We start from the raw sequence: 27908 nt of genomic DNA on the forward strand, positions 1-27908 counted from the left end.
TAAGAGGGTAGAGACGATAGATGTCTAAATTCAACCAAGGGTACTTGTTGAGGTGTGTATGGTAGTGAAATAAGATATTCAATGTCATTATTCTGAAGAAAGTGGTTTAGACCTTCAAACTCACCACTGCCACAATGTAAAACGAAATTTTTCATTTTTTGAAAATAATTTTCAATAAGAGGTTTAAATGTTGAAAAAATTGATTGAATCTCATTTTTTTTATTGAAGCGTATAAAGTTAAATATATCTAGTAAAATGATCAACAAAGAGTACGCAATATAATTTTTATCAATTGATAAAACTGACAAATGACCCTATAGACCGTAAATAAATTGAAGTGGCTTTTTTCTTAACAAAGTGTTTTGAGAAAAAGGTTGCCGATGGGTTTTAGTTGAAGCACAAAAATTACAATAATTAGAACTTGTCGAAGATGAGAATGAAATTGACAACTTTTAAAATATTGTTTGAAGAACTCTTTTATTGGAGTGTCATAATTTTCTATGACAGAGTTATTGAGATTTCTCCTTACTAATGTAGTAAGATTGGTGGCTCGATCTATATAGACGACTCTCGATAGGACACTCATATAGTCCTCGCTTGTTTTGATTGCATTCCAAGAACGCCGCCCCATGCGCAGATCCTTAACATGAAAAATAGAGGGGAAAATCAATGAAGGTTAGATTATCTCGATAGAACTTGGGAACAAAGATAAGATTACGTTTAATATCAGGAGCACACAAAGTTTGAGAGAGTTTAAACTTTTTATTTGATGCATTTAGATGAATTGAATCAGTAGAAAAAATGATAATTTTGTTACCATTATCCATTGTAACTTCACATGTGTCTGTGTAGTCCTGCGCATGTTGAATATTATCAGCATCAGTTGTGACATGATGAGATGCTCGAGGTATAATTGACTTGAGCTTTTAGGTGGTTGTGAGAGAGTGTGCGATAAACATTGGTTGCGTGATCAGGACGACCACAAAGTTGACAAACCACACGGTTGTGTTATGTATTGCCAAGTTGGTGTTGTTGCATGTATCATGGCCTATGATTTTGAGATCACCCCTGGGATCTAGATGACTGACCTTTGTTATTGTTTCAAGAAGCGTTGTGGCCTGATGAGGATCTCTGAACAACTGCAGCAGTGATAGAAGAGGAGAACTTTTTGTTTTCTCTATGGGTAAGAAGATGTTCCTTGTTGATGAATTTATCATAAAGTTCATCGTATGAGATTGGGGAGTCATAGGTCTGAATAACAACTGATATAGAATTAGACTTAGGTCTCGTATCGATGACAAGTTCATCTACCATGATATTGATGTCTCGTAGATACTCTGCTATGCTGCGAGATTGTTTGGTGATTGAGGCTAAGATATTTTTCAAATTAAAGGCTCTTGTGAGACTTATTCGCATATAGAGTGTGCAACGTATCCCAAGCTTCCTTTGAGGTGAGAGCTTTTGCAATTGCAAATGTGATAGTTTGATCAACTGATGCCATTAAGGCGTTAAGAATCAATTGATATTGTCGAAACCAGATTTTATACTTTAGATTGGTGATTTGAATATTGTCAATGATGATGGTCCTCGGGGAAACAATCATAGTGTCATCTAAATATGAGTAAAGATCATGGCCAAACATGAGGGATTCGGCTTGATCTTTCCATGTGGCAAAGTTCATTACACTGGTAAGTTTCAACGGCAGTCGGGATCCTAGATTAAATTGAACCAGATGATTGGTATTGTCTACAAATATAATAGAACCAGATGAGAATAAAAAGGTGTAGAAGTAATTGAAGGAAATGGAGAAAATTCTCGTATGAGATTAGAGTGGCTCTGATATCATAAAAGAACACAGCGATACGTTGATGAAAAAGACTTCACTTCAATAAAATGAAAGTATGATTTTTAATACACAGCTGGTGCAAAACATTGTCCTATCTATAAAGAGAATTATATAATCTAAACAACTTTATTTAAAATAAAACAACGTTAACAAACATATTCAAATGAAATTAATCTCTTATCAAATCAATAAAATCAGGTACTACTACTGAATAATATGAGTATTTTACTCATTAATACTCCACGCATATTATTAGCTCCACCGTATCTTTGATCTTTTATGTTTTTCACATTCAAACAATGATTGAAAGAACATTGCAAATCTTCTTCAATATGAATGGTGTAAATTCTATCACACGAACTAGATAAGAAATCTCTCACATATAGAACATATTTTATCAACATACGAGATTCAAGTGTCATTTTCTCCCTTTTTGATTCATCACATGTTACAGGTTTCATCAACCATGACAAAAATTTTATAGAACTCAATAAATATCTTTCCAGTATGGGGGAAAATAATTTTGTAGAACTCGTGAACAGCTACCAGAAATTAACTACCAAGAGAAATCTGTATTGGTGAAAACAAACTTTATAGTCTTTCTTTCACTTACTTCTGGTGATAACTCTTTGAGTGAGATCAACAAGTGCCAGCCTCGACTTTATTACGTCTTCATCATCACTTTGGGGAAGTGAATCAATGGCTGCTGCAGCTTGGTTTGCATGCTTCATGGCTAATTCCTTGGTCCTTTCTATTCCCCTACTCTTCCCTAGATACTCCAGTGCCTGTATTCGATATAAGACTCGGTAATTTCGAACACCACACAGACATTGTTTTGAGCATAATCACCTTAAAAACAGTTATTCTATACCAAAGATCAACTCTTTTAACTCGTACACTTGAAGAAATTGTAACACTGAAATAGTCCCTGTTAGATAGAAATCATTAGTTGACTAACGGTCAACCTGGCATTTTCAGTGTTTAAGTAATGACGTGACACTTGACACGTCATCATTTTAGGTGATGTGGAATATGACATATCATCACTTTGGGTGATGTGGCAAATGACACATCATCACCATTTTGGATGATGTGGCACATGACACATCGTCAAATTCGGTGATGCAGCACATGACACATCATCATTTTGGGTGATGTGGCACATACCACGTCATAGATTAAACACATGTAAAAATGTCATTTTAGTAACTTGTGTTAACCGTTAGTCAACTAATTATTTGCATCCAACATGGACTATTTTAATCATAAATTGAAACGTTGAGGTTAAAATACTCAATGAAATAAAGAATAAGGGACAAAGTGATCGTTTATGCAAAAGTTGGGAGTTAATTTTGTCATTATGCAGAGAAAATTTTAGCGAAATTGCGGATCTCAAATGCCTCCGGGGAAACAAAATAGCATTAGATATTGCAAACAAAACTAAGTAAATATAAGCTTACTGTGTCAAGATTTGCAGGGTTGTCAAATCCCTTGTCAACTGCACGCAATTGAAGAAATTCTTCCATGGCAAACAGGATTGGAGCAGTTATGATTCCCTGAAACACATTTTTTTACAAAATTGTACATCATTTCATTCATCATTGACAAACATTCATTTAAATCATTTCTTTCGAAATACAGTCCTGTTATCATTCATGAAATACCCTTTTTTTCTGCCATGGCTAAGATTCATAAGTGAGTTCAAAGAGGCTCAACTGATGAGTACTCTATAAGCATATATTTTGCATGATGCCACCAATAACTTATATAACATGCCTCCATAGACCATTAGATGGGCATTAAGATTCATGAATGAGTTCGAAGAGCATAAGCTTGACCCATAGCCACAAGGCAAGAGACATAGGGAGGGTTTAGAAGTTTTAAACCAAGTATTTTGAACTTGTATTGTGTAACAGTTGAAGACCTTGAAGTGTGGTTAGAAGGTTTGTCCAGATTTCCGGTGGGTTTATCTTTACATCAATTCTACCACTTAAATTTTCCGTGTAACAAAAAGAAGATGCAAGCATGGGGATATAAAACATCAAGGTAGATGAATTACATGTCGGATATCAGTCAAAGAACCCTTTCCAAGGGATGCTGATGTGCCTGTGAAATCAAGAACATCATCTATCAGTTGAAATGCTAATCCCTGCTGAAAAGAAAAGCAGCAGATGGTAAAGACATGTTGATACAGTCAGATGGCATGGCATAGAAAAAGAATGACTTGATGTCAAGTAGTTCTAGTATTCTACTCTAGAGTACTTAAAAGCTCCTGTCGGTTAATTACTGAATATCAATATGGCAAACCATGGTTTTAAAAGCATGCAACTACCTTCTTTACCTATGCACCATGTTCTAACGCTGAGCTAGACCATTAACCGAAAACGCCATGCAAACTGTGTTGTGTGAAAAGAGTTCTATTTTTGTATCTTCAAATTAAACATTTGCATAATTTTCCAGTGACAACCTCATGAATCAAGAACAATAGGATATCGAAGATCCTTTTAGTAATCTTCAGTTTCTACCATATCAGGCAACCATACCAGACATACATGATAATTGGTGTTACAACAGCACAAAGTTCTGTATAATATTTGGTCAAATGCAGCATAATCTCAAAATGGTTCCCACAAGAAACTTAAGGATTTTATTCTTTTTGGCCAAGAAAATATTTGTGGAATTTACAAACTAGATTTTTTCCATACTCAAAGGCCAACTTTGCATCTCCTGCCGTGTGCCCAGCAAGGATGGCAACTGACTTGCAGCTGTTCGACATCAGGGAAGCAGTCTTGCTGTATGTCTTTTGCATGTAATGCTCCATGCTGCATTTACCAAAAAGGTAAAGAGATTGAGATAGATTACATAATTAAAAGTGCAAGCCTGAGTGCAAGCCTGAGTCTGTTAATGAGAACAGCAATGATTCAGCCCTTGTCATGTATATGCAATCAGATGGAGACAAATGTGAAGAAAAAGAAAAGAACAAGAAATCAGCACATGTGCAATGAATTACGGGGTTTTAAACAGGAATACTTGCAAAATACTTGAAATACATTTTCAAGCTTGATTGGCAAGCAATCGAGGATTTTAATACACAAGAGTTGCCATTTTAATCGAACTTCTAATATTTCAATTATATTTTTACTTTATAATGGTTAATGAAAATTAATATGCATACACAAAGACAAACATTTATGCATGTATATAGTACTATTAGTGTTTTATTCCTCTTTAAAATATTAGGCTTATTAGAAATAGAAATTGCAATTTTTCATCCTTTCAGACAAAACTGCATCAGCAGTAGCCATTTTCTATCTTAATTTCTTCCCCATTTCATCCCGTTTTCCAAAAATAATACTGTCGGACAGATTTAATAGCAGCTGATTGAGAAGGATGTTCGGTAAAGACACAAACTGCAATCATCCAGCTATGTGCCTATGTCTTTTCCTTTTACTCTGTGCTACGATTTCTTTCATAGCTATAGTCACTCATTTTCATCCGGGGTTCATATATAATAATAATATAATGTAGTTTTTTAAAATATTTTTGAAAACACATAATTTAAATGTTTTAAATCATATAATATATAATTTTAAAAATCGGTTTTTGAAAATATATAATATGGTTTTGAAAATATATTTTAAAAACATATATTATATATTTTTAAAAACAATTTTTGAAAACATATAATATATATATATATATATATATATATATATATATATTAAAAACCATTTTTGAAAACATATATTATATAATTTCAAAAACAATTTTTAAAAACATATATATATTATATAGTTTTGAAAAATCATTTTTGAAAACGTATAATATATAGTTTTGAAAACATATATATATATTATATTTTTAAAAAACAATTTTTGAAAACGTATAATAAATGGTTTTTTTAAAAATATTTTTGAAAACGTATAATATATAGTTTTTAAAAAAAATTGAAAAAGTATAATATATAGTTTTTTAAAAATATTTTTTGAAAACGTATAATGTATATATTTTTTAGAAAAAAATGATTTTTTATTTTGAAAGTATATAATCGGTTATTTTATGTATTTATTTATTTATTTTGTTTTTTTTATTTTTTATTGCATTTTTAGGTCCAAAGGGAAGTCAGGTCCAGCAAGTGGGTAAGGGAGCCCAACCGGGTGCCTAACCCAGCAAGCCCCAACCGAAGCAGGCCTGATCCGACCTGGGATCCAAGCCCAACTGCCCGACCCAGCAAAAGCTAGGGTTTCATGCTTAGCACCAGCGCCGCAAGACCAAGAGTCGTTGGATCTGACCCTTTGATCCAACGGCCAAGAAGCATCAAGAGCAGCGCTTGAAGGCCACGTGCCAACGTGGTTACCAACCGGCCGAGATTCCTAGCCAGACGACCTGGGACTGAACCATCTCAGGATGGTCGGTCACACGAATGGCCCGAAAATAACGGGAACGAGGGAAACAGCTCTTTGGGAGCGGAAACAACAACCACCGGTGGTGGGGTATAAATACCCCTACCAATCTGTCAAGAACACAACGGGAAGAGCATCGAAGCACCAAACCAAAATAAAAGCCACAAAACAACCAAAAACCCAAATAATATTCGACCAAGAGAAACTGAAAGCAACCATATAGCCAAAACACACAAAAAACACACAAATAGCATTCGGAAATAGCAAAACAAATCCAATGAGGGTGAGGCGAACGTCGATTTAGGCTCGGATAAGGCAAAAGTCGTTGGAAAGCTCCCCATAAAAGGTAAAGTCGAAACCTTTTTGTTAGATCTACTCCGTTTGGGGTGTGTTTCGAGTATTTAGACTTCGGCTTGGGTTTAGGGGTGGCGATGAAGCTTTTGAGGTAGGCTTAGGGTTTTTCGGCCACCGTCACCAGTGGTGGGAGCGATAGTCCGGGCGGTAGGGCTCCATCAGTAGGTGGACGGCTCGTGGCCAGTTGGGGAGAGCTTAGAGAGAGTTTAGAGAGAAGAGAGAGGGTTGATTTTGGAAAAAATGGTTGAAATATTTTTTTTGTGATTTGGGGAGTATTTATAGGGATGGCATTTATGTAAATATAAATTCTTAAATTATTTTCGTAGTCCCTGTAGTTTTGATGTGTAATTCATTTTGGTCACCTGTTGTAAATTTGCCTTTGAATTTTGAATTTATTCAATTTAATCTCTATTTATATTTTTATAGTTATGCAATTTGGCCCCCTAACTTCTTATTTTCTTCTTGCAACCTTTAGTTAATTCCAATTTGATCATTAATCTTTATTTTTTTTCAATTTGGTCATTTTAATTCAAATTTCCTTTTATTTTCTTTTTTTATTTAACATTAATTTGATTTATTTTTTAGGGTCAATTTTAAATCCTTCAATGGTAAGTAATTCGGGTCGAAATTTTAAATTTTAATTTAACCTTTGATTTTCACAATTAAGACAACCGAGAAATTAAATTAGTATCGAAAGGGCACTACAAGGGTTTTAATCCTTCTCTGACTGTAATTGACTCTCGAATCCGATTTAATTCTGGTAAAAAACGCAGATCATATAAAATGGTAAATTAAGGTATCTAATCAACCTAATTTTAAAAAGATAGGTGGCGGCTCCATCATATCGAAATTAAGTTGGAACCCGATTCTGGGCCCACCCAAAGGATGGTTACAATAGCTTGGCCACTTCACTGGGGACATGTAAGCGAGTCAGGCTAAAATTAATTTTCGGTTGTCTTCTTAAGTGAAAATTGTAAGTTTAAATTTTAATATAACTCTTTGATCCTTATTATTTACCTTTGATTAATATTTTTGAAATAAATAGTCGTACTGATGTTTTCTAATGATTTCATCTTTTCAAAAATTTATCTCATGCTCTATACTCGAGCTCCAAACCCTTTCGTAAGTGGAGGTGAAAGCGACGCCTTCGTGGGAATTTATTCTCCGTATAGGCCTAGCAAGTAACCTTCAAGATTCATACACCTTATGTCTCCGTGTGAATTTATTCTTTGTACAGACATAAGGAAATGTGTCCTCTCGAGTTTAACTCAGTTCACATAAGCTTGTAATGGGCTTAGGATTGAGGGTCTGGCAAGCCCAATGGGGCACCAGCAAGGAGAACTCGGGTACCTTTTTATAACATAAACTGGGAGACTGCAAGGAACTAGAGCCCACCCCAAAATTCCATTTCAAAACCTAGGACGTTTAGTTATTTCCTATTTTACTTTCTATTCAAAGCATGCGAACTAGAAAATATGTGGTTAAGACTTGTTCAAAAATTAACATGTAGGATAGAAATTATATCCGGGTAAGAATAAAAGCATGCAGGTATATATCATGTAGGGTAGGAATTCTTTTTACTTTCATTATTATTTTGATTTTTTATCTTACTAACTTGTTTCCCTTTCATTTTTTTTATTTTTTCTATTATTTTATCATTTACATCATTTAAAAGATGTGATTGATCCACAAAAAGTGTTCGTTAAACACAAATAATTTGCATTAATGAACAAAGGGGTTGTAATGCAAGAGGTGAAAATCGTAGAGGTCCAGCTATGGTCAGAGAAGACTCAGAAGGAAAAAGAAGATAGTCTGCAAGACAACTATGTGTTGGATCTGGTTGGTTATGTTTCTGTCATCCTTAAGCATAATGATGTTCAAGAATTATGGAGCATTTGAGACAGTTGGAAAAATGACCAAAAATATAAATTCTGCCAACGGTATGGTGATATCGCGCTTCTACTCTATGTCAAGATAGATGAGCCCCTAATTCGAACCTTAGTGCAATTCTGGAATCCAGGGTACAACTGTTTCACATTTAATCAAGAAGACATGGTACCTACAATCGAAGAGTATACTATTTTGCTACATTGTGAAGGAATCACAATAGACCAGATCTACAGCAAGCACATCAAAAGTCAACCTTTCAAGAATAGACTGGCAAAGGTTACAGGGGTAGATGAGAAATGGGTAACTGACTGGATTCAGCACAAGGGTAAAGGAGAGGGAATTGCTTGGACCCATATCAAGCAACTAATGAAGACTCATCTAGATGAATGGAAGGCGATAGACTTTTTTGCACTGGGTCTTTACGGCTTGGTTATCTTCCCAAAAACTTTGGGATACATTGAGGCGGTTGTGGTGGAACTGTTCGAACAACTCCTGAAGCGAGTGAAGCCGGCACCATCAATATTAGCTGAAAATTTTCATTCACTCAACCATTGCAGAAAGACTGGGGAGGAAGGTTTATAGGGTGCACACAACTTCTTCAGGTCTGGATCTATAGCCACTTCTGGAACACCGACAGGATTTCTTACCACCGATTCAGCACCACTTACTCTCATTTGGGGGAATTCCTTACACTAAAGTGGTAATAAGGCATCCCAAAAGAAAAATGGGTAAAAATATTCACACATCTTTAAGATAAGGACATTACCTATAGAGCCCTTTGGTTTACCCATAGTGACATCCTCTATCTATGTGGAGACTCAGAAATCATAATGTTACTTGGATTATGGGGAGGATTCAGATATTCTCCACTTTTGGCACTTCGACAGTATGAGGCACGCCAGTGTGTCCCAATAACACATGGAATATTTGGATCGAAATTTGCATACCATGTGGATAATTATAAGAAGAAAGTCAAAGATGTAGCTAAGTCATGAAAGAAGACATTTCGTATAGATGTCGTGGCTGCTAAAGACATGCATACTCCAGATTATTTGGAATGGAGGAAGTTAAGAACGAATGACATTATTCCTGTGCCAGATCATGAATATACTCGGGCCATAGAAGAACATATTAAACCAGTTCCCTTCGAATTGGAGATAGTAAAGAAAGAATTTGAAGCTGAAAAGGAAGAGCTAAAATAAAGACTAAGGTAACTCGAGGCTAAAAGATTCCAGTGGAAGTTAGATGTAAATACTCGAAAGGATCAGGTAGAAAAGTTAGAAAAAAAATAGAAGAAAGTTTGCGTTGAGCTGGAAGATTTGAGAAATAGGTATCAGGAGCAAGTCCAAAACAATTCCAGTCTAAAACGATCTTACAAATATTGGAAAGGTGAAGCCATCAGCTTGAAAAGGAAGTTCGAAGGACAAGATGAAAAAGAGACACTGAAAGAACAGCTAAAGACTTCCCAAAGATGTTTGTTAAAAAGCTAACGCCAGAACAAATAGTTGAAGACTAAGGTATCTGATCTGGAGAGGTCTTTTCAAAGACAACAAGAACAAGATGGTAAAACCATAGCTGAGTTGGAGGTTATTGTAGACATGTTTAAGAAACAAGCAAGTGAGCTTCATATAGTTCCCTTTGATGGATGATTTCAATGGTGTTTTCGTTGGGAACAAGCTCAGGAAAGGGTGAAAGACAAAGATATGGCCATTCGAGACTTTTTAAAGCAAGTACAGAAAGTGGCACATCACTTGCACGGTTTGGCATGAGAAGTAGGGGTAGTCCGACAAGGTATTCAGCCGGTGAAAGATGAAGGAAGAAGACTTGTCAACCTATTAAAAGTCATTTGGGGTCTAGAAGAGTTAGTCAGAATGTACCTTTGAAATTTTTTAGTCTCTCAAGAAATAACAGTTTTGTCCCAATAAAAATTATTTTATAATAACAGACGCATTTTTGGATGAGTGCCTCGAAAATTTCATTCATTTTACATACTTTGCATTTTTTATTCATCCATTCATTTCTTTACATTCACATTAACTAACAGAAAATGTCTCATCAAAAAAGGAACAAACACTGGACATACCGCCCCAAGCATTGGACACGCCTCATCCTCATATTACCCGTTCAAAGAAGAAGAAAATGGAAGCAAAGATTGCTCAGCTCAAAGAGAACAAGATAAGGTTACAAAGGGAGCTGGAAGAAAAGATAAGTCAGAACAATCAAAGCACTCTAGAATCGATCACTAAAAGCCAAGAGTCTTTGGTTGATCAAATCGTCGCAAAGTTATCTGGCTTAAATCAAGCAAGTACTCCTGGCGCAGGGCATCTGAATGAGATATTATACCACCTACCCCGCAAGTGGTTATATCATCGGGACTTCAAGGGGACTCATCCGCTGCAAAAGCACAAGCCTCGTCTGCCGTAAAAGTACAATTTTTTGTATCCAATCCTCAAAATAATATGGATGACTACCATATACAGGATTTTGATAAAGACGACAAGGCAAAGAAAATGGAGGAAAAATCAAGCAATTGGAAGATCAGATGAAGACGGTTAAAAGGGACAACGACTATTATAGAGTTGATGACTTGGACCTGAGCCTAGTCCCAGATTTGATTCTTCCACCAAAATTTAAAGTCCTAGATTTTGAAAAGTTTAATGGAAATATTTACCCTTCAGCTCACATTACTATGTTCTGTCGAAAGATGACAGGACACGTAGGAAATGATAAACTCCTGATTCACTGCTTCGAGGAGAGTTTGTCGGGTTCGGCTATCAGGTGGTACAATCAGTTGAACCGCTCACATATCTGAACATGGAAAGATCTCGCCAAGTCATTCTTGGAACAGTACAAACACGTAAATGATATGAGACCAGATCGAGTTATGCTGCAAAGTATGGAGAAGAAGCATAATGAAAGTTTTAGACAATATGCACAGAGATGGAAGGATTTAGCTGTGCAAGTTCATCCACCTTTGGATGAAAAGGAAACCAGAAAGCTCTTTGTGTAAACACTTAAGGCTCCTTACTTTGGGCACATGGTTGCAATCAAATCTGGAAATTTTTCTGACTTGGTTATGGCCAGGGAGATGATATAAATGCCCATAAAATAAGGCAAGATCGAAGGAGGTGAGTCAAGCAAGAAACCTCCCATGAAGAAGAAGGATAGATAGATCAACAACATCAACACCTACAACACCAACAAAGGTGTTACGATCTCTAACCCAAAATCAACTGCAGTTGTACCGTGAGGTACTTCTAGACAAGATTCAAGGGAACCTAAGAAGGAATGAGAAAATGAACATTTCGATCCAATTCACATGACTTATAAAGAACTTTATCAAAAGCTCTTTGACACTCACGTAGTGTCACCATATCCGGTAGAACCTATGAAGCCCCCATACCCCAGGTGGTATGATGAGAACGCACATTGTGAATATCATGGTGGTGTTCTAGGACACACTATTGAGAACTGCCTCGCATTCAAGAGGATCGTACAGAGAATGCGCAACAATAATTGGAGCCACTTCAACGACTTGGGAGCACCAAATGTTGCACAAAACCCTTTGCCTAATCACCAATAAGTTGGGATTAATGCAATCAATAAAGATAAATGTAGGAAAGTTAAAACCAATATTGCTGAAATAAAGTCTCCTCTGGCTTGGGTATGGAGACAAATGGTGAATGCAAGATTTCTTGCACCACATCTCGCTGCAACAGAGGATACAGGCAGTAGTTATTGCTTCTATCATAGTAAAGAGGGACATGATGTGTAGAAATGTCCAGAGTTTAGAGCATTGATCCAGATGATGATAGACAGAAAAGAGCCAGAATGTTATGAAGAGAACAAGTACACTCCGGAAGTAGTGCAACCGGAGAAGTATTTGATCAAAGATATGGCACGAGGCATCCTTTGATAATCACCCCTATGGTGCAGCCGATAGAAAAGGCACCAGCAAAAGTAGTGATTGTAGGACCCAGACCTTTTCCCTATAATGACGATCGGCAAGTGCCTTTGAAATACGATTGCCAAGTAAGCAATGTGAAAGAGGGTGCTCATGAAATGGGGCACGTTGTTGGAAGTGGGAAATGTTATTCCCAGAAAGTTCATCCACCCCAGAGACCACTTGAGTCATTCAAGGTAAATTAACCAGTTGGAAATAAACCTATTAAGGAGGGGGAAGCAGTGAAATTTATGAAATTCCTGAAGCATAGTGAGTACAGTGTTGTGGAGCAACTACACAATTTGCCAGCACGTATTTTGATGTTGGCACTACTACTGAATTCAGAGGCACATAGAGATGCACTTCTAGAGGTCTTGAATCAGGCCTTTGTACCACAAGACATATCAGTCAACAAGCTGGACAGACTGGTCAACAATATTCAGGTTGACAATCTTATCTCATTTTCTGATGATGAAATCCCATCCGGAGGAAGATGTCAAGCTAAAGCATTGCACATAACAACTCACAGCAAGGGACATGCCATGCCAAGTGTATTAATCGAAAACATGTCTACTCTAAATGTGATGCCTTTGGTTACTTTGAAAAGACTACCAATGGATGTCTCCCACATGCGACCATGCTAGAGTGTGGTCCGAGCATTTGACGGGACAAATAGGGAGGTAATCGACAAGATTAAAGTACCCCTAACTATTTGACCTTCCACTTACAACATTGAATTCCTGGTGATGGACATTATGCCCTCCTACAACTGCCTTTTACGGAGGCCATGGATACATCAAGTTGGGACGGTGCCCTCAACACTATACCAGAAAGTGAAGTTTGTCATTTATGGAACCCTTATCATCATCAACGCTGAGGAAGATATAGTGGCAAGTGTGACCATTGATGCCCCATATGTTAAGGTCGATGAAGATGATCTAGAATGATCATTTCGTTCTTTGGAGTTCGTAAATGCTACATTCGTATTTGATGGTAGAAAGATTTACAGACCTAGGTTCTCAGAATGCACCAAAATAGAGCTAAAGCAAACCATGGGAAAATGTGCTAAGAAAGGAAAAAGATTTGGAAGTCTTTTACAGGGAAGAATTGATCTCATTTTTTACCGTCACAAAGTTAGATCAATTTGGCTAGGAATTCATCCCAATCACCAATAGAAAATGAAGGAAATTCAGAAGTGTCAAGAAAAAAAATTAGCAAGATTGACTGGGGATGAAATTTAGTGGGAACCAATGATATTCCCTCCTCTTCAAGACACATTTAGATCTGGTGGCTATGTGTTTGAAACGACCTTACCAGACTTAGAAGTTACTTTGAAAGACATGAGTACCAATGTAATAACGACGAACAACGCTGAAGATATTGGTAGATCCAGAATCGGTTCGTTACCGTCGGGGTCTGTGCTTAACAATTGTACTGTTGAAGAATTAACTGTGGTTATCAAATTTCTTTCAGAGTAATACTCAAATTTTCCCTATTTTCCTATACCCGGGGCAATAGGTGATCTTTTGTAAAGGGCTAATAAATTATTTTTATTCACATTCAATAAAAGATGCATCAAACATTTTTTTTCTTCATTTCTTTTTCTTTCGTGTTTAATTTTTCTTCATTCTGTGTGGGATGCCTTTCTCTCGCATATACACATTTTTGTTCTCCTTTCCCTTTCAGGTCCCCAGATATTAATGATACAGACGATGATGATTCTAACCCGGAGGTGGATTTTAAGCAGTTCAGTTGTCTTGGGGAAATTGATGAATGTGACAATGAAGAAGAGTGTAACTTACCTTCTAATTTATTAAGAATGGTGGAGAAATAAGACAAACAAATATTTCCACGTGAGGAGAAAATCAAGGTCTTGAATTTGGACATGGAAGAGGAAAAGAATGAAGTTAAAATTAGCATGACACTTTCATCGGAAGCAAGGAAAAACTTGATAAACTTGCTTAAGGAGTACAAAGTCGTGGTTGCATGGTCGTATCAAGACATATCTAGGCCAGACACGGATATGGTAGTCCAAAAACTACCATCAGGCTAGAATGTAAACCCGTACAACAAAAACTAAGGCGGATGAAACCTGAATTTCTCCCTAAAATAAAAGAAGAAGTCAGGAAACAATTCGAATCTGACTTTCTTCAAGTGACAAGTATCTAGAATGGGTGGCTAACATAGTGCCAGTGCCAAAAAAGGATGGAAAAGTGTGCATGTGCATCGATTACCAAGACCTCAATAAAGCAAGTCCTAAAGACAACTTCCCCGTACCACACATAGATACTCTGGTGGACAACACAACAAGAAATGCTTTTTTTCATTCATGGACGGATTCTCACGATACAACCAAATTAAAATGCATCTAGATGACATGGAACAAACATCATTCGTCACAATGTGTGGAACTTTCTGCTACAAGGTAATGCCCTTCGAATTAAAGAATGCTGAGGCAACATACCAAACATCTATGGTGATATTGTTTCATGACATGATACACAAAGAAATTGAAGTTTATGTTGATGGCATGATTGTCAATGAACAAAATGAAAATGAACATGTTGAGAATCTAAGAAAACTCTTCCAAAGATTAATAAAGTTCCAGTTAAGACTAAATCCCAACAAGTGTACCTTCGAAGTAATATCTGGAAAGTTGTTAGGCTTCGTGGTTAGCAGGAAACACATCGAGATTGATCCCGATAAAGTCAAAGTCATCTAGAATTTACCTCTCCCGTGAACACAAAAAGAAGTTTGAGGTTTCCTTGGTAGATTGAATTATATTGCGTAGTTCATATCTCAGCTGACCGACAAGTGCGACCCAATTTTCCACCTTATTCGAAAGAACAACTCTGGAACATGGGATGAGGACTGCCAGACTACATTCAAGAAAATAAAAGAGTATTTATCTCACATTCCTATCTTAATGTCTCTCATCCAGGGAAAACCTTTATTCTTGTATTTGTCCATCTTTGAGAATTCAATGGGATGTGTCCTGGGCCAACATGATAAGTCCAGAAGGAGAAAAAGAGCCATTTACTACCTGAGCAAGAAAGTCATTGATTGTGAGGTTAAATATTCACCTATTGAAAACGTTTACTGCATTTTAGTCTAGGCTACACGAAGACTCAGACAATATATGATGTACCACACCACTTGGTTGATTTCCAAGTTAGATCCACTGAAGTACATGATAGGTGTGTCTGCTCTCTCTGGAAGGTTAGCCCGATGGTAGATGTTATTATATGAATTTTACATCGAATATGTGAGACAAAAGGCTATAAAGGGAAGTGACATATCTGACTTTTTAGCAAGCAGAACCTCTGAAAACTATGAACCACTTGACTTCAAATTTCCACATGAATATTTGATGGCCATATCTTTAGAAGAAACGAGCACTTCCATATGTGAATTCTGGAAAATGCATTTCGATGGTGCATCAAATGTGTTAGGACATAGCATCGGTGCTATCCTGGTCTCACCCAAAGGAAATCATTATCCGTTCACTAGCAGATTAAACTTTGATTGCAGTAACAACATGGCGGAGTATGAAGCTTGTGTCTTAGGGATTCGAGCTACTATTGGACAGAATATAAAGACCTTACGGGTATATGAAGATTCTTCCTTAGTAATCTATCAGCTCCTAGGAGAGTGAAAGATAAAAGATATAAAACTGGTGGAATACAGAAAGCTCATATTGGATTTACTCGAAGAGTTTGATGAAGTCACTTTCCACTATGTGCCTAGAGAAGAAAACAAAATGGTTGATGCCTTAGCTACATTGGCAGTAGCATTCAAGGCTGGCGAAGAGTCTGACATGATGTCAATTGACATGCAGTCGTATGAATACTCGGCTCATTGTTACCAAGTCGAATAGATAAAAGATACAAAACCTTGGTACCATGACATCCTGCAATACATTGAGAATCAAAGCTATCCAGAAGAAGCCACCGAAACTGAAAAAAGAACAATCAGAAGGATAGCAGTCAGATATGTTCTTGATGGGAAAGTCTTAAACAAGAAAAGTCATGATCAAGTCTTGTTAAGATGTGTAGATGCAGAAGAGGTAAATATGATCTTGTTAGAGGTACATGACGGAGTTTGTGGAACTCATACCAATGGAGATATGATGTCAAGACAAATTATGAGATGTGGATACTTCTAGTCCACATTGAACGGTGACTACATCAATTATGCTAGAAGATGTCATAAATGCCAAATCTATGGGATAAAATAAATGTTCTGCCCTACCCTATTCACGTGATGACGGCACCATGGCCCTTTTCTATGTGGGGCATGGATGTCATTAGACAAATCCATCCAAATGCTGCAAACGATCATCGATTCATTCTTGTAGCAATTGACTATTTTACCAAATGGGTGGAAGCTGCGTCATATGCCAGTGTCACTCAGTCTAGTATTTACAAGTTTTTGAAGAAAGAGATCATATGCCGGTATGGTTTACCCGAAAGAACTATTATCGATAATGCAACAAACCTGAACAACAAGATGATGGATGTTGCTTGTGAACAATTTAACATAAAGCATCATAACTCTATTGCTTATATACCGAAGATGAATGGAGCAGTAGAAGCAGCAGACAAAAATATTAAGAAAATAGTGGAGAAAATGACTGAGACATACAAGGATTGGCACGAGAAATTATCTTTTGCTCTGTTTGCTTATCGAACTTCGATACGAACCTCGACTTGGACATACCTATTTTCATTAGCATATGGGATGGAGGAAGTATTGCCCATTGAGGTAGATATCTCATCACTCTGGGTTTGTCGGAAGTTAAACTGGGCATTGCAGAATGGATGCAAACTCGATATGATCAATTGAACCTAATAGAAGAAAAGAGGTTGAAATCCATTCATCATGGTCAACTCAACCAAAAACAAATAATTCGAGCACATAATAAGAATATGCGCCCAAGAGTATTCTGCAAAGGAGATCTTGTGCTAAAGAGGATTTGGCTAATTCAAAAAAGACTTCAGAGGAAAATGGATACCAAATTGGGAAAGGTCTTATGTTGTGAAAAAGAACTTCTCCGGATGAGCACTGATCCTGACTGAAATGGATGATCCGGAACTACCTAATCCCGTTAATTCGGATGCAGTCAAGAAATACTTCTCTTAGGGTAAAAACCCGAAAGGGCACTCTAAATTGAAAAAAAAAGCAAAATAAGGTGGGTCCAAGATGAAAACCCGCAAAGGGCGTCTTGAAACTAATGATGTATCCAAGTTGAAAACTCGAAAGGGCATCTTGGATAATGATCCAGGATTCGCACATGGGAAGGATCCTGGATCAGGACAGTAAAGCATCACAGCGTCCAGGTCTTCTATAGACTTAACAATTCAGAGGAACTTTGCACTCTCCCGAACATTGTCACATCTTCGAAATCCTCTTGAAAAAAGTTGTACACAAAAGTCATCAACGGTGTGTCAGTTCAAAGACGTCCGCATTATCGAAATCTAGGGCACCCACTTGTATTTCTTTTATGTATTGACTTTTTAGAATGTTTGCCATGTATTCTTTTTTTTTCCTCGTAAATAAATATTGTTATTTCTCTAAAAAAATAATTTCTTTTAAGCATCTTAGATTGAATTTAAATAAGAATGATTTATTTACTTTTGAAAAGACAATTGTGTATTATTGTACAAAGGTTTTTCGAAAGGTACAAGTGTTCAGAAGACAATAAAGGTTTTTGTACCATACTCGAGATAATAGGTTCTAGTTCATTGAAAGGCATTGTTTAAATCAAGACTAGAAGTAAACCTTCTTTTTGCAAGTTTACAGAATGTATATCGGACCAAAGCATGTTGAAGAATCCAATATCAAGAATTCAAGTTTTCAGGATCAAGAGTTGTCCAAAATGACCGCAAGAGATTGAGATTTCTCTCTAAACCCTAAAATAACATATTATATATGCATTTTAGGCATACATAAGAACATTTCATCCATAGCATCGCATATATGCGTGATTTTGCAGATTTTTTTGTCATAATCAATTTTAAGAATATTGAATTCAAAGGAAGCTCAAAATTAAAAACAATGCAGCCTATCCAAGTTAGATTTCAACTTCGCAAAGAATGATATCTGGCAAAAGGAAATTTAATTCAATCTGGACTCAACTTCACGACCGAGGAGTCACCCGCGATTTCAACTTCACGACGAATGACATCGTGCCCAATAGATTGACTTAACTTCACAGCGAATGAGTCATCTGCAACGATAATGAACTACCTCCCAACCTAATTTACAACATAACTTAAGTCGAGAAAAGTTGTCTGTCAATGGAAACTTTCGAGTTCGATTCCATACAACTTGAGGGTGTATCTACCGCATAGTAGCAGTGAAGAACTATTTTTCGATTGAATTTTAAACCAAGGTCTTTAATCCAATAAGAAGATTAAGGTTGACTACGATTTGGCAACAAGAAGTCACTTTCCAGTTCAGATTTCAAATAACGATTTCAACTTCATGATGAAGGATATCGTGTTCAAAGACATCTTAAGATCAACTCAACTTTACGACGAATGAGTCACCTGCAGTACGGCTTAACAACATGGAGCCGTCCTCTGTTTTTTCGAATCTCAATTCCACAGCAGAGGATAGTCGATAAAAGATTTGATTACGACACTGAGTCGAATTTTAAACTCAGAGAACGACAACACTCATAGGAACATGCTTGTTTCCAAGTTCATGTGTACCAAACGAAAATTTGTGTTTTTTGTCTTTACCATATTTTTGTTGCACGATAATGGGCAAAGAGGGGCAACTGTAGTCACTCATTTTCATCTGAGGTTCATATATAATAATATAATGTAATTTTTGAAAAAAAATTGAAAACACATAATTTAAACGTTTTAAATCATATACTATATAATTTTAAAAATCGGTTTTTGAAAATATATAATATGGTTTTGAAAATATGTTTTAAAAGAATATATTATATAGTTTTAAAAACAATTTTTGAAAACGTATAATATAAAGTTTTAAAAACAATTTTGAAAACATATATTATATAATTTCAAAAACAATTTTTTGAAAACATTTATATATTATATAGTTTTGAAAAACAATTTTTGAAAATGTATAATATATAGTTTTAAAAACAATTTTTGAAAACATATATTATATAATTTCAAAAACAATTTTTTAAAACGTATAATATATGGTTTTTTTAAAAAAATATTTTTGAAAATGTATAATATATAGTTTTTAAAAAATATTTGTGAAAACGTATAATATATATATTTTTTAGAAAAAAATGATTTTTTATTTTGAAAATATATTATCGGTTATTTTATGTATTTATTTATTTATTTTTTATTCCATTTTTAGGTCCAAATGGAAGTCAAGTGCAGCAAGGGGGTAAGGGAGCCCAACCGGGTGCTTAACCCAGCAAGCCCAGCAAGGCCCAACCGAAACAGATATGATTCGACCCAGGATCCGAGCCCAGCTACCCGACCTAGTAGAAGTTAGGGTTTCATGTTTAGCACCAACTCCGCAAGACCAAGAGTCGTTGGATCTGGCCCTTTGATCCAATGGCCAGGAAGCATAAGGAGAAGCGCGTGAAGGCCACGCGCCAACGTGGTTACCAACCGGCCAAGATTCCCGGCTAAACGACCTAGGAATGAACCATCTCGGGATGGTCGGTCACACGAACAGCCCAAAAATAACGGGAACGAGGGAAACATACCGTTGGGAGCGAAAACAACAACCACCGACGGTGGGCTATAAATACCCCCACCCAATCTATCAAGAACACAACGGAAAAAACATCGAAACACCAAATAAAATCAAAGCCACAAAAACAACCAAAACCTCAAATAATATTCGGCCAAGAGAAATTGAAAGCAACCATATAGCAAAAACACAAAAAAAACATGCAAATAGCATTCGAAAATAGCAAAACAAATCCAAAGGGGGCGAGGCGAAAGTCGATTTAGGCTCGGATAAGGCAACAGTCGTTGGAAAGCTCGTTGGAAAAGGTAAAGTTAAAACCTTTTTGTTAGATCTACTCTGTTTGGGGTGTGTTTCGGGTATTTAGGCTTTGGTTTTGGGTTCGGGGGTGGCGAGAAAACTTTTGAGGTAGGCTTAGGGTTTTTCGGCCACCATCACCAGTGGCTGGAGCTACAGTTCGGGCGATGGGGCTCCATCGGCAGGTGGTTGGCTCATGGCTGGTTGGGGAGAGCTTAGAGAGAGTTTAGAGAGAAGGGAGAGGGTTGATTTTGGGAGAAATGGTTGAAATGTTAATTTTTTTATGATTTGGGGAGTATTTATAGGGAGGAACTGTGTAAATACAAAATTCTTAAATTATTTCCGCAGTCCCTGTAGTTTTGATGCATAATTCATTTTGATCATCTGTTGTAAATTTGCCTTTGAATTTCAAATTTATTCAATTTAATATGTATTTATATTTTTATAGTTATGCAATTTGACCCCCTAACTTCTTATTTTCTTCTTGCAGCCTTTAGTTAATTCCAATTTGATCATTAATCTTTAATTCTTTTCAATTTGGTCATTTTAATTCAAATTTCCTTTTACTTTCTTTTTTTTATTTAACATTAATTTGATTTATTTTTTTAGGGTCAATTTTAAATCCTTCAATGGTAAGTAATTTGGATCGAATATTTAAATTTTAATTTAACCTTTGATTTTGCAATTAAGAAAATCGAGAAATTAAATTAGTATCGAAAGGGCAGTATAGGGGTGTTGATCCTTCCCTGACGGTAATCGACTCCCGAATCCGATTAAATTCTTGTAAGAAAACGCAGATCATGTAAAATGGCAAATTAAGGTATCCGATCAACCTAATTTTAAAAATATCGGTGGCAGCTCCATCATATCGAAATTAAGTCGGAACCCGATTCCGAGCCCACCCGAAAGACGATTACGACAATAGCAAAGGTGTTTTCTTAGCTCAAGCGGATAACTTTGATTAACAGGCCTGACATACATATCGCTCAACATCAACTATATGTTATATTCGGAAAATTAAAGCACGAAATAGTCAAAAGGCTGAAGATAGCATCAAGCCTTCATTACTTCCATATGTAGAATGAACAAGTTACCTGTATTCAACAGTATTAACGCTATGGTGACCATGCTCAGCATTAAACAGAAGAAGCAAAAAATCACTATATATTCCAGGGTAGAATTTGTCCATTATGAACAAATTTTCATCATAGGACTTTTAATGTCTATTCTCATATATCAAAATGCAAGTTAGAAATGAAAAAAAAATGATAATGTAGCAAAATTGTATACCTAAAACGTTGAGTAGAAGCAGTTGTAAGTTGCATGGTTTCCCCGGTAACAAGATTCTCGACAACTGTTGCAATTAAGGTGACAACCTATATTACACCCAAAGGCCACAGATCCCAAATAGAAATTTAGAAAGCATGCAGTACAGGCGACTGTCTGCATTGTTAGTCAATATATAATCACACCTCCTGACTCACCCACACACAAACATGGACAAGATCAAAAAGGTTAATAAAAAGATAACTCTGTATTTTTTAAAGAAGCAAGGGTCAAGCAAGCTCGTGAAAGCAGGAAATCTCCAGCTAAGACAGCTAACTGCATTAAAAACATAAATTCTTACGGAACAATTGGTTACAAACCTCTATGGCTCTGTTCTTTATCCAGGTGAAAGAGCCATAAACGGCTGGAGTTACACAAATTAGAACTACTTTTACCAAGCGGAAATATAAGAGGAGTCTCAAAACAACAATGAGAAGTTGTAGAACCTTATTTCAAGGGAACAAGAGAACTAACCTTATTGCCCATTACAGCATTTAATGAACCAACACCGCGTCTTGTGTCTGCATCATCCAAGACATCATCATGAAGGAGGCTTGCCACCTGATTCAAGGGCATGGCCAAGGTAGTCTAGAAGAAACTCTGAGGAAGTTACTTGAGGGCCAGCCAAGTATCAGCAGATCTAAAATTGAATACAAAGGGGACATAAATATTTAACTAACATGGATCATCTCCGTGATCTCAGCTATTCGCTGCTGCCTTGTACGCAAATCACTTGACAAAGTATCTCCAACTCCAGCAGGAGGTAGTTCAGGTATATGCACATTCAAAGCCGTTGCCATTAAAAGTAAAACCTACATAGAACAACTAAAATAGCCATTTGGAAAGTAACCATAATCTCAAATATAAGCTTAAGAACATAGAACTTGAAACAGAAAAACAGAGAAATAACCATGTTGGAAGACTGCTTTGCTAAATGGCACATCTGAAGTGCGAGATGTTGTTCATATTATTTGCACTAGACAAGTTCCAAAAAGCAAGGGTGTGACCAAAGATTAGTTTTCAAGGTTACTTAGATCACAACTTATGCAAAATAATAGAAAGATATTTTATCATCTAGTTCATCACACCCAAAAATAACTAAGAAAAGGCAGCAACTTTTAGAATTAGCCTAAAGTCACCACTTTGATTACCGTGGGACGAAACCTTTTTCCTTCAGCCCCAATTTTGAAGAAGTACTCCGCTGCTGAAGCAAGATTAGGAACCTGTAGGAAATGGATATCTAGTTATTATCACAAGAGGAGCAAGTTCCTATACCTTTTGAAACCAGAAAAAGAGAAACTAATAAAACTCAGTTAGAAGACCTGAGAAAGAAGATTTACATACTTCAGCAGCTACCATTGACCGCAGCCTGGTAGCAATAAGTGATAGTTCATCGGCAACAATTGAAAATGGGTCAAGTCGTTCCTGGAAAATGTCCCACTATTTCAATAAAGTGCTCAATCAAAACTAGGCAGAAAGGAGAAGCAACAAAGTAGTTTTTCCAGGATAAGTTCAAAATATGTAACACGTTGTGTGCAACAAGAATTAAAAATAAGGTGTGTGCCAAAGGAGCTCTACAATGGCATAGGCATTTATCTTCAACTGTTTGTTTCTGAATAAGTCTGAACTGTCGTGGACATACAATCTAGAATGCTTTATAACTTGGGATCTTATGAAGTAAATACTATACCAGGATGTGTTTCTTCAGCCTAAAGTGCATCAAATGCCTATGGGAATATTGATTTGAAAATTAAGAAAAAGCATCTAGGATTGAAGCAGTAGTTACAATTACAAACATGATTGAACACCCTAGGAGACTTCCTTAATTGCTATTGAGTAATCTCCCAAATACAAGAAATTCATGTTAGCAAATGAGAGAGACTTGAAGCCACCACAAGCAATTTTTCCTCTTACCTGCCATAACCCAATTCTGTAACATAGGAGCCATATAAGGCCCAAGATTTAACTATTGTAAGAGCGTCAATTTCTCATCTTAGGAAAAACCTACCTCTCATTTAGCAATAGCGTCTTTTAAAAGCAGCTAGCCTCTTTTTGTTTAATCTCTCCCAAAATCAAATAAAGAGTTCAATCTGGGACATTTTGTGACACTTATAGATATGTTAATCTGAATTTCAAGGGACACCGAACATATTAATGTCTTAAGCTGTTTTACTATTTTCATAACTTTTTTTTTGAAAAAACAATTAATTATTATTTTGATAAAAATAGTTATGACTTTTATTTTGAAAAATTGGCGGATTTTGAATTGATTTGTATTAAATTGAAAGGGAGTCACCATCAACCTTTAGGTTAGGTAGGTCGAATACATAAAAACATCTTTTAAATCAATTTTAAGAAAAATCATTTTTTTAAGACAAATTAGTCTACGTTTACCCAAAACTCAATTTTACGGGTCCGGGAGTCGATTACGCGTGGAGAAGTATTAACACCCCATAATGCCCAAAATTGGTACTCAATCGCTTACACATTGTAGTAAATGGAAAAAATCATGAATTCGCATCGATAATTAAAGTATGATCCATTTATTAAAGTATAATTAATTTCCTTCGAATTGATTAGTTAAAGAAAATCCTTTTACTCGATAAGAAATCCTGAAATTTGCAATCCTTCGTTGGGAAAGTTATCTCAACTATTTCTCATTTGTAAAAGAATATTATAAAAACGCAAATAGAATATAACTCATATCAATATTTTGCATAAAATAAAATAAATTACTATTTAGAGAAACATATATTGTATTGTTTAACTAAAACTAAAAATGAATTAAATAGCACTAAAACTTCGATTTATTTCAAGCTCTCAATTTGTTCGAACGTCACATCGGATTACACCACTTTGATCAAGTGAAACTTTCCACGCCCATTCTATAAATCGTTGTTTTTGAAGATATTCGAATAACATATAAAATATGAAGAAAGTAAACACAATTTGGAACACAAAATATCTAAGCTAAATAAAGCTAATAAGATTTACTTAATATAATACATATAAATAGATGTAAAATATATTCATACATAAAGGACTAAAATAAAAACAAGTGAATATTACATATCAAATTACAAACAATAAAAATAAGCATATAGGGTGATTTCAGGGATCAAAATGGTACTAACAAAAACTTGAAGGGCTAAATAGTAAATAAAAATAAACCTGAGCCAAAATCGCATAAATTAAATAATACATGTGCTGGAAATGAAAATAACTCATAAATAATGATTAGAATAAAACAAACCAGAAACATAAAGGGGCAAATAACAATTAAACAATATGTAAAGCAGTGACTAAAATAAAAGATTTGCAAATCATATGGTCAAATTTGAACATCAGCAAACATAGTGACTTAAATGTAAATATTGAAAAATAAAGGCTCAAAACAAAAATGAAATGCTATTTCATTCAAAGACTGAAGGACAAGATTACAAAAATAAGGGGACATAAACTGTGATTTACCCCAAAAAATGAAAAAACACTGGTAAGATTTACAAAAGGCAGGGACCAAACATGCAAGTAGCCCAAACCCGAAAACACACTGAATCCCCCTTAAAACTATGTCGTTTCAGGCTTAGTATAAATAGCCAAAATTAGGCCAAAAATATCATTTGGTCTATTTTTTTAACTTAGGGAGGAGATAGAGTTTTCAAAACTCTCTTAACTCCCTCAACGGGGAAGGGAAAGTTTGCCGCTGCAGAATGCTCCTCTCACCTCCCTCAATCTGATTCCTAGCCCTTCCCAACTTAAAACCTCTCCTATAGTCCTAAATCTAGGTTTTATACCTTTTGAATGCTTTGGAAACCGATGACCTTTGGACTCCTAATGATCATCGTGTCTGGTAAGTCCTCTCTTCCCTTTGCTATATATATATATTATGTTTTCTCTCATTTTTAGTATTCAAATTTTTCTTCTCTCTTTTCTCTTTTTTTTTTGTCTTTTCACGGGTTTTTCTCTCCCACCAAATGTTTTTTTTTCAATGCTCCTCGAATCCTCTATGATCCCCTTTTCTTTCGTTGTATGTGTGTTTTAAATGGATGCTTTTTTCGGGGGGGGATAAAGGCCTTTGGTAGGGTAATCATACCCTAGCTTCCTAGGATAAGATTTGAGGGATTTATTTTGATTTATTTCTTTTTTTCACTGTTGATAGACTGCTGATTGATGGGTTTAGTTTTCAGTCATTGTTTGTCCAGATTTGTTGATTACGGCGTCAGAGGCAGTCGGTGAGGGTGAGGCTCAGTTGAGTAGTGGCTAGTGAGCTGAAAATTTGGTGCATGCATCCCACACGTCATTGATGAATGATCCAGATCCCCTTGTAGGCGGCGACTGGATGAAGAAATCCTAATGTTTAGGGTTACTGATTGGGCCAGTTCAGGTAGGACCTTGGGCTGGTTTCTATACCAGGACTGCTGGGTTCTCTTGTAGTGGGTTGTTGGGCTTCATTTGTAATATGGGCTCCGGGTTGGGCCTGGTACTGGGTCAATTTGGGGGCTTGTATTTCAGGCTTGCAAAAATGTATAATATGTAAATTAAAATAATAATAATTATAATAATAAATTAATAACGAGAGTAGAACCCGAACAAAAATGGGTGTCTACATCTGCCCCTCTTTGCCCATTCTTTTATTAACAAGAATAGGGAAAAGACGAAAAGACAACAAGATTTTGTCTGGTTCTCTCTTTGTCCTGGAAATTTGATATGTTTGTTGTTGAGGACGACACTGCTCATATGTGATGAAGAGTTCTGGTTGTTTTTAGGTAAATTTGGGAGACAACACAGTTCCTACGTGATGAGGAAGTCTAGTTATCTAAGGCTGATCAGCTCCTACGTGATGAGGAGATCTGGTCGGTGGATGACACAGTTCCTACGTGATGAGGACTGATGGCCATCTTTAGGGATGATGATAACATGGTTCCTACATGATGAGATTGGTTTCTTATCTAAGGTTGATGAAGCTCCTACATGATGAGGAGATATGGTCCGTGGATAACACGGTTCTTATGTGATGAGGACGGTTGGCCATTTTTAAGGATGATGATAACACGATTCCTACGCGATGAGGATGGCTGGCCATATTTTGGGTTAATGTTTCAAGAGAAACAGTCTCAAGAGAGACAAAATTTGTTTCAAGGGAAACAGACTCAAAGATTTTTTTTCAAGAGAAATTGTCTCAAAAGATACAAAACTTTGTTTTGAAAGAAACAATCTCAAGGATTTGTTTTTTAAGAGAAATTGTCTCGAGAGAGAGAGACAAAATTTGTTCCAAGAGAAATTGTCTTAAGCGAGAAAATTTTGTTTTTAGAGAAAACAACCTCAAGTGAGATCAATTTTTTTCAAGTGAAACAAATATGAAATTTGCATCTCAAAGGAAAAATGTCTCAAGTGAGACGAAATTTGTTCTTAGGAAAATTATCTCATGTGAGATCAATTTTGTTTCTAGCGAAACAATTTTTAAAGTTTGTGAAAATCTGTTTCGAGCGACAAGAAAAGTACAAAATTAATTGTCAGCAATTTTGATTCAAGTGAAACAATTTCAAAATTTGTTCTGAAGGAAACTATCTAAAGAGAGACGATGTTTGTTTTTAGAAAAACAATCTCAAAGGCGATAGACATTCTGCTTCTGCATGTTGAGAAAATCTAGATGTCTTTAAAATATCTGATCGTTCACTTCAGGATGTTGAATCTGTAGATGACATTGTTTCTTCATGTTAAAGACATATGGTCATATCCAAACTTTTATTTCCAGAAAGATCAAAATGATGCATTTATGACTGACTATCTTGGATTTTTATGGGTGTCAAGATGATGTTTATTTTATGTGTTTGATTTAATGAATTTTGAATTTTTCCTCATGAAAGGAGAAAAATGTCTCTTTAACAAAATTTTGAGTTAAATTCTTAAAAGTATCCTTATGAAAGGGAAAATCAAAGTCTTTATTGTGTGATGATGAATGTATAATGCAAAGATGCAAACTCATGTAACATGTATATATATGTTGATGTATGTTTTCTCAATCTGTAAGGGGAATGGTTGCGCGAGCAGTCTTCATTCTATCTCCTATTCAGTTGGTTTCATTTTCCACCAGGGTGTACTCTTGCAAACTTCGACCTGAGACAATTTGTTTTCCTTGCCCCATCAAATTTCGCCC

The 27908-nt window shown here is 36.0% G+C and overlaps 1 protein-coding gene across 1 annotated transcript; it reads right to left on the reverse strand.

The window, feature by feature from the left end:
- Positions 1-2332: 2332 nt before the first annotated feature.
- LOC120129638 (solanesyl-diphosphate synthase 1, mitochondrial-like) lies at positions 2333-23908 on the reverse strand. The gene is made up of 12 exons (XM_039147100.1): positions 23442-23908; positions 23096-23176; positions 22903-22974; positions 22432-22563; positions 22226-22312; positions 21958-22027; positions 21716-21803; positions 4536-4668; positions 3906-3995; positions 3307-3402; positions 2449-2631; positions 2333-2381 (listed from the first exon to the last, which is right to left on the reverse strand). Exons 1-11 carry the CDS (start codon positions 23469-23471, stop codon positions 2452-2454), a joined length of 1059 nt encoding a protein of 352 aa, XP_039003031.1. The 5' UTR covers positions 23472-23908; the 3' UTR covers positions 2333-2381; positions 2449-2451.
- Between the last annotated feature and the right edge of the window lie 4000 nt (positions 23909-27908).

This window comes from Hibiscus syriacus, unplaced genomic scaffold (assembly GCF_006381635.1).
Source record: "Hibiscus syriacus cultivar Baekdansim isolate YM2019G1 unplaced genomic scaffold, ASM638163v2 tig00001644_pilon, whole genome shotgun sequence".
In the NCBI taxonomy this organism is placed as follows: domain Eukaryota; kingdom Viridiplantae; phylum Streptophyta; class Magnoliopsida; order Malvales; family Malvaceae; genus Hibiscus; species Hibiscus syriacus.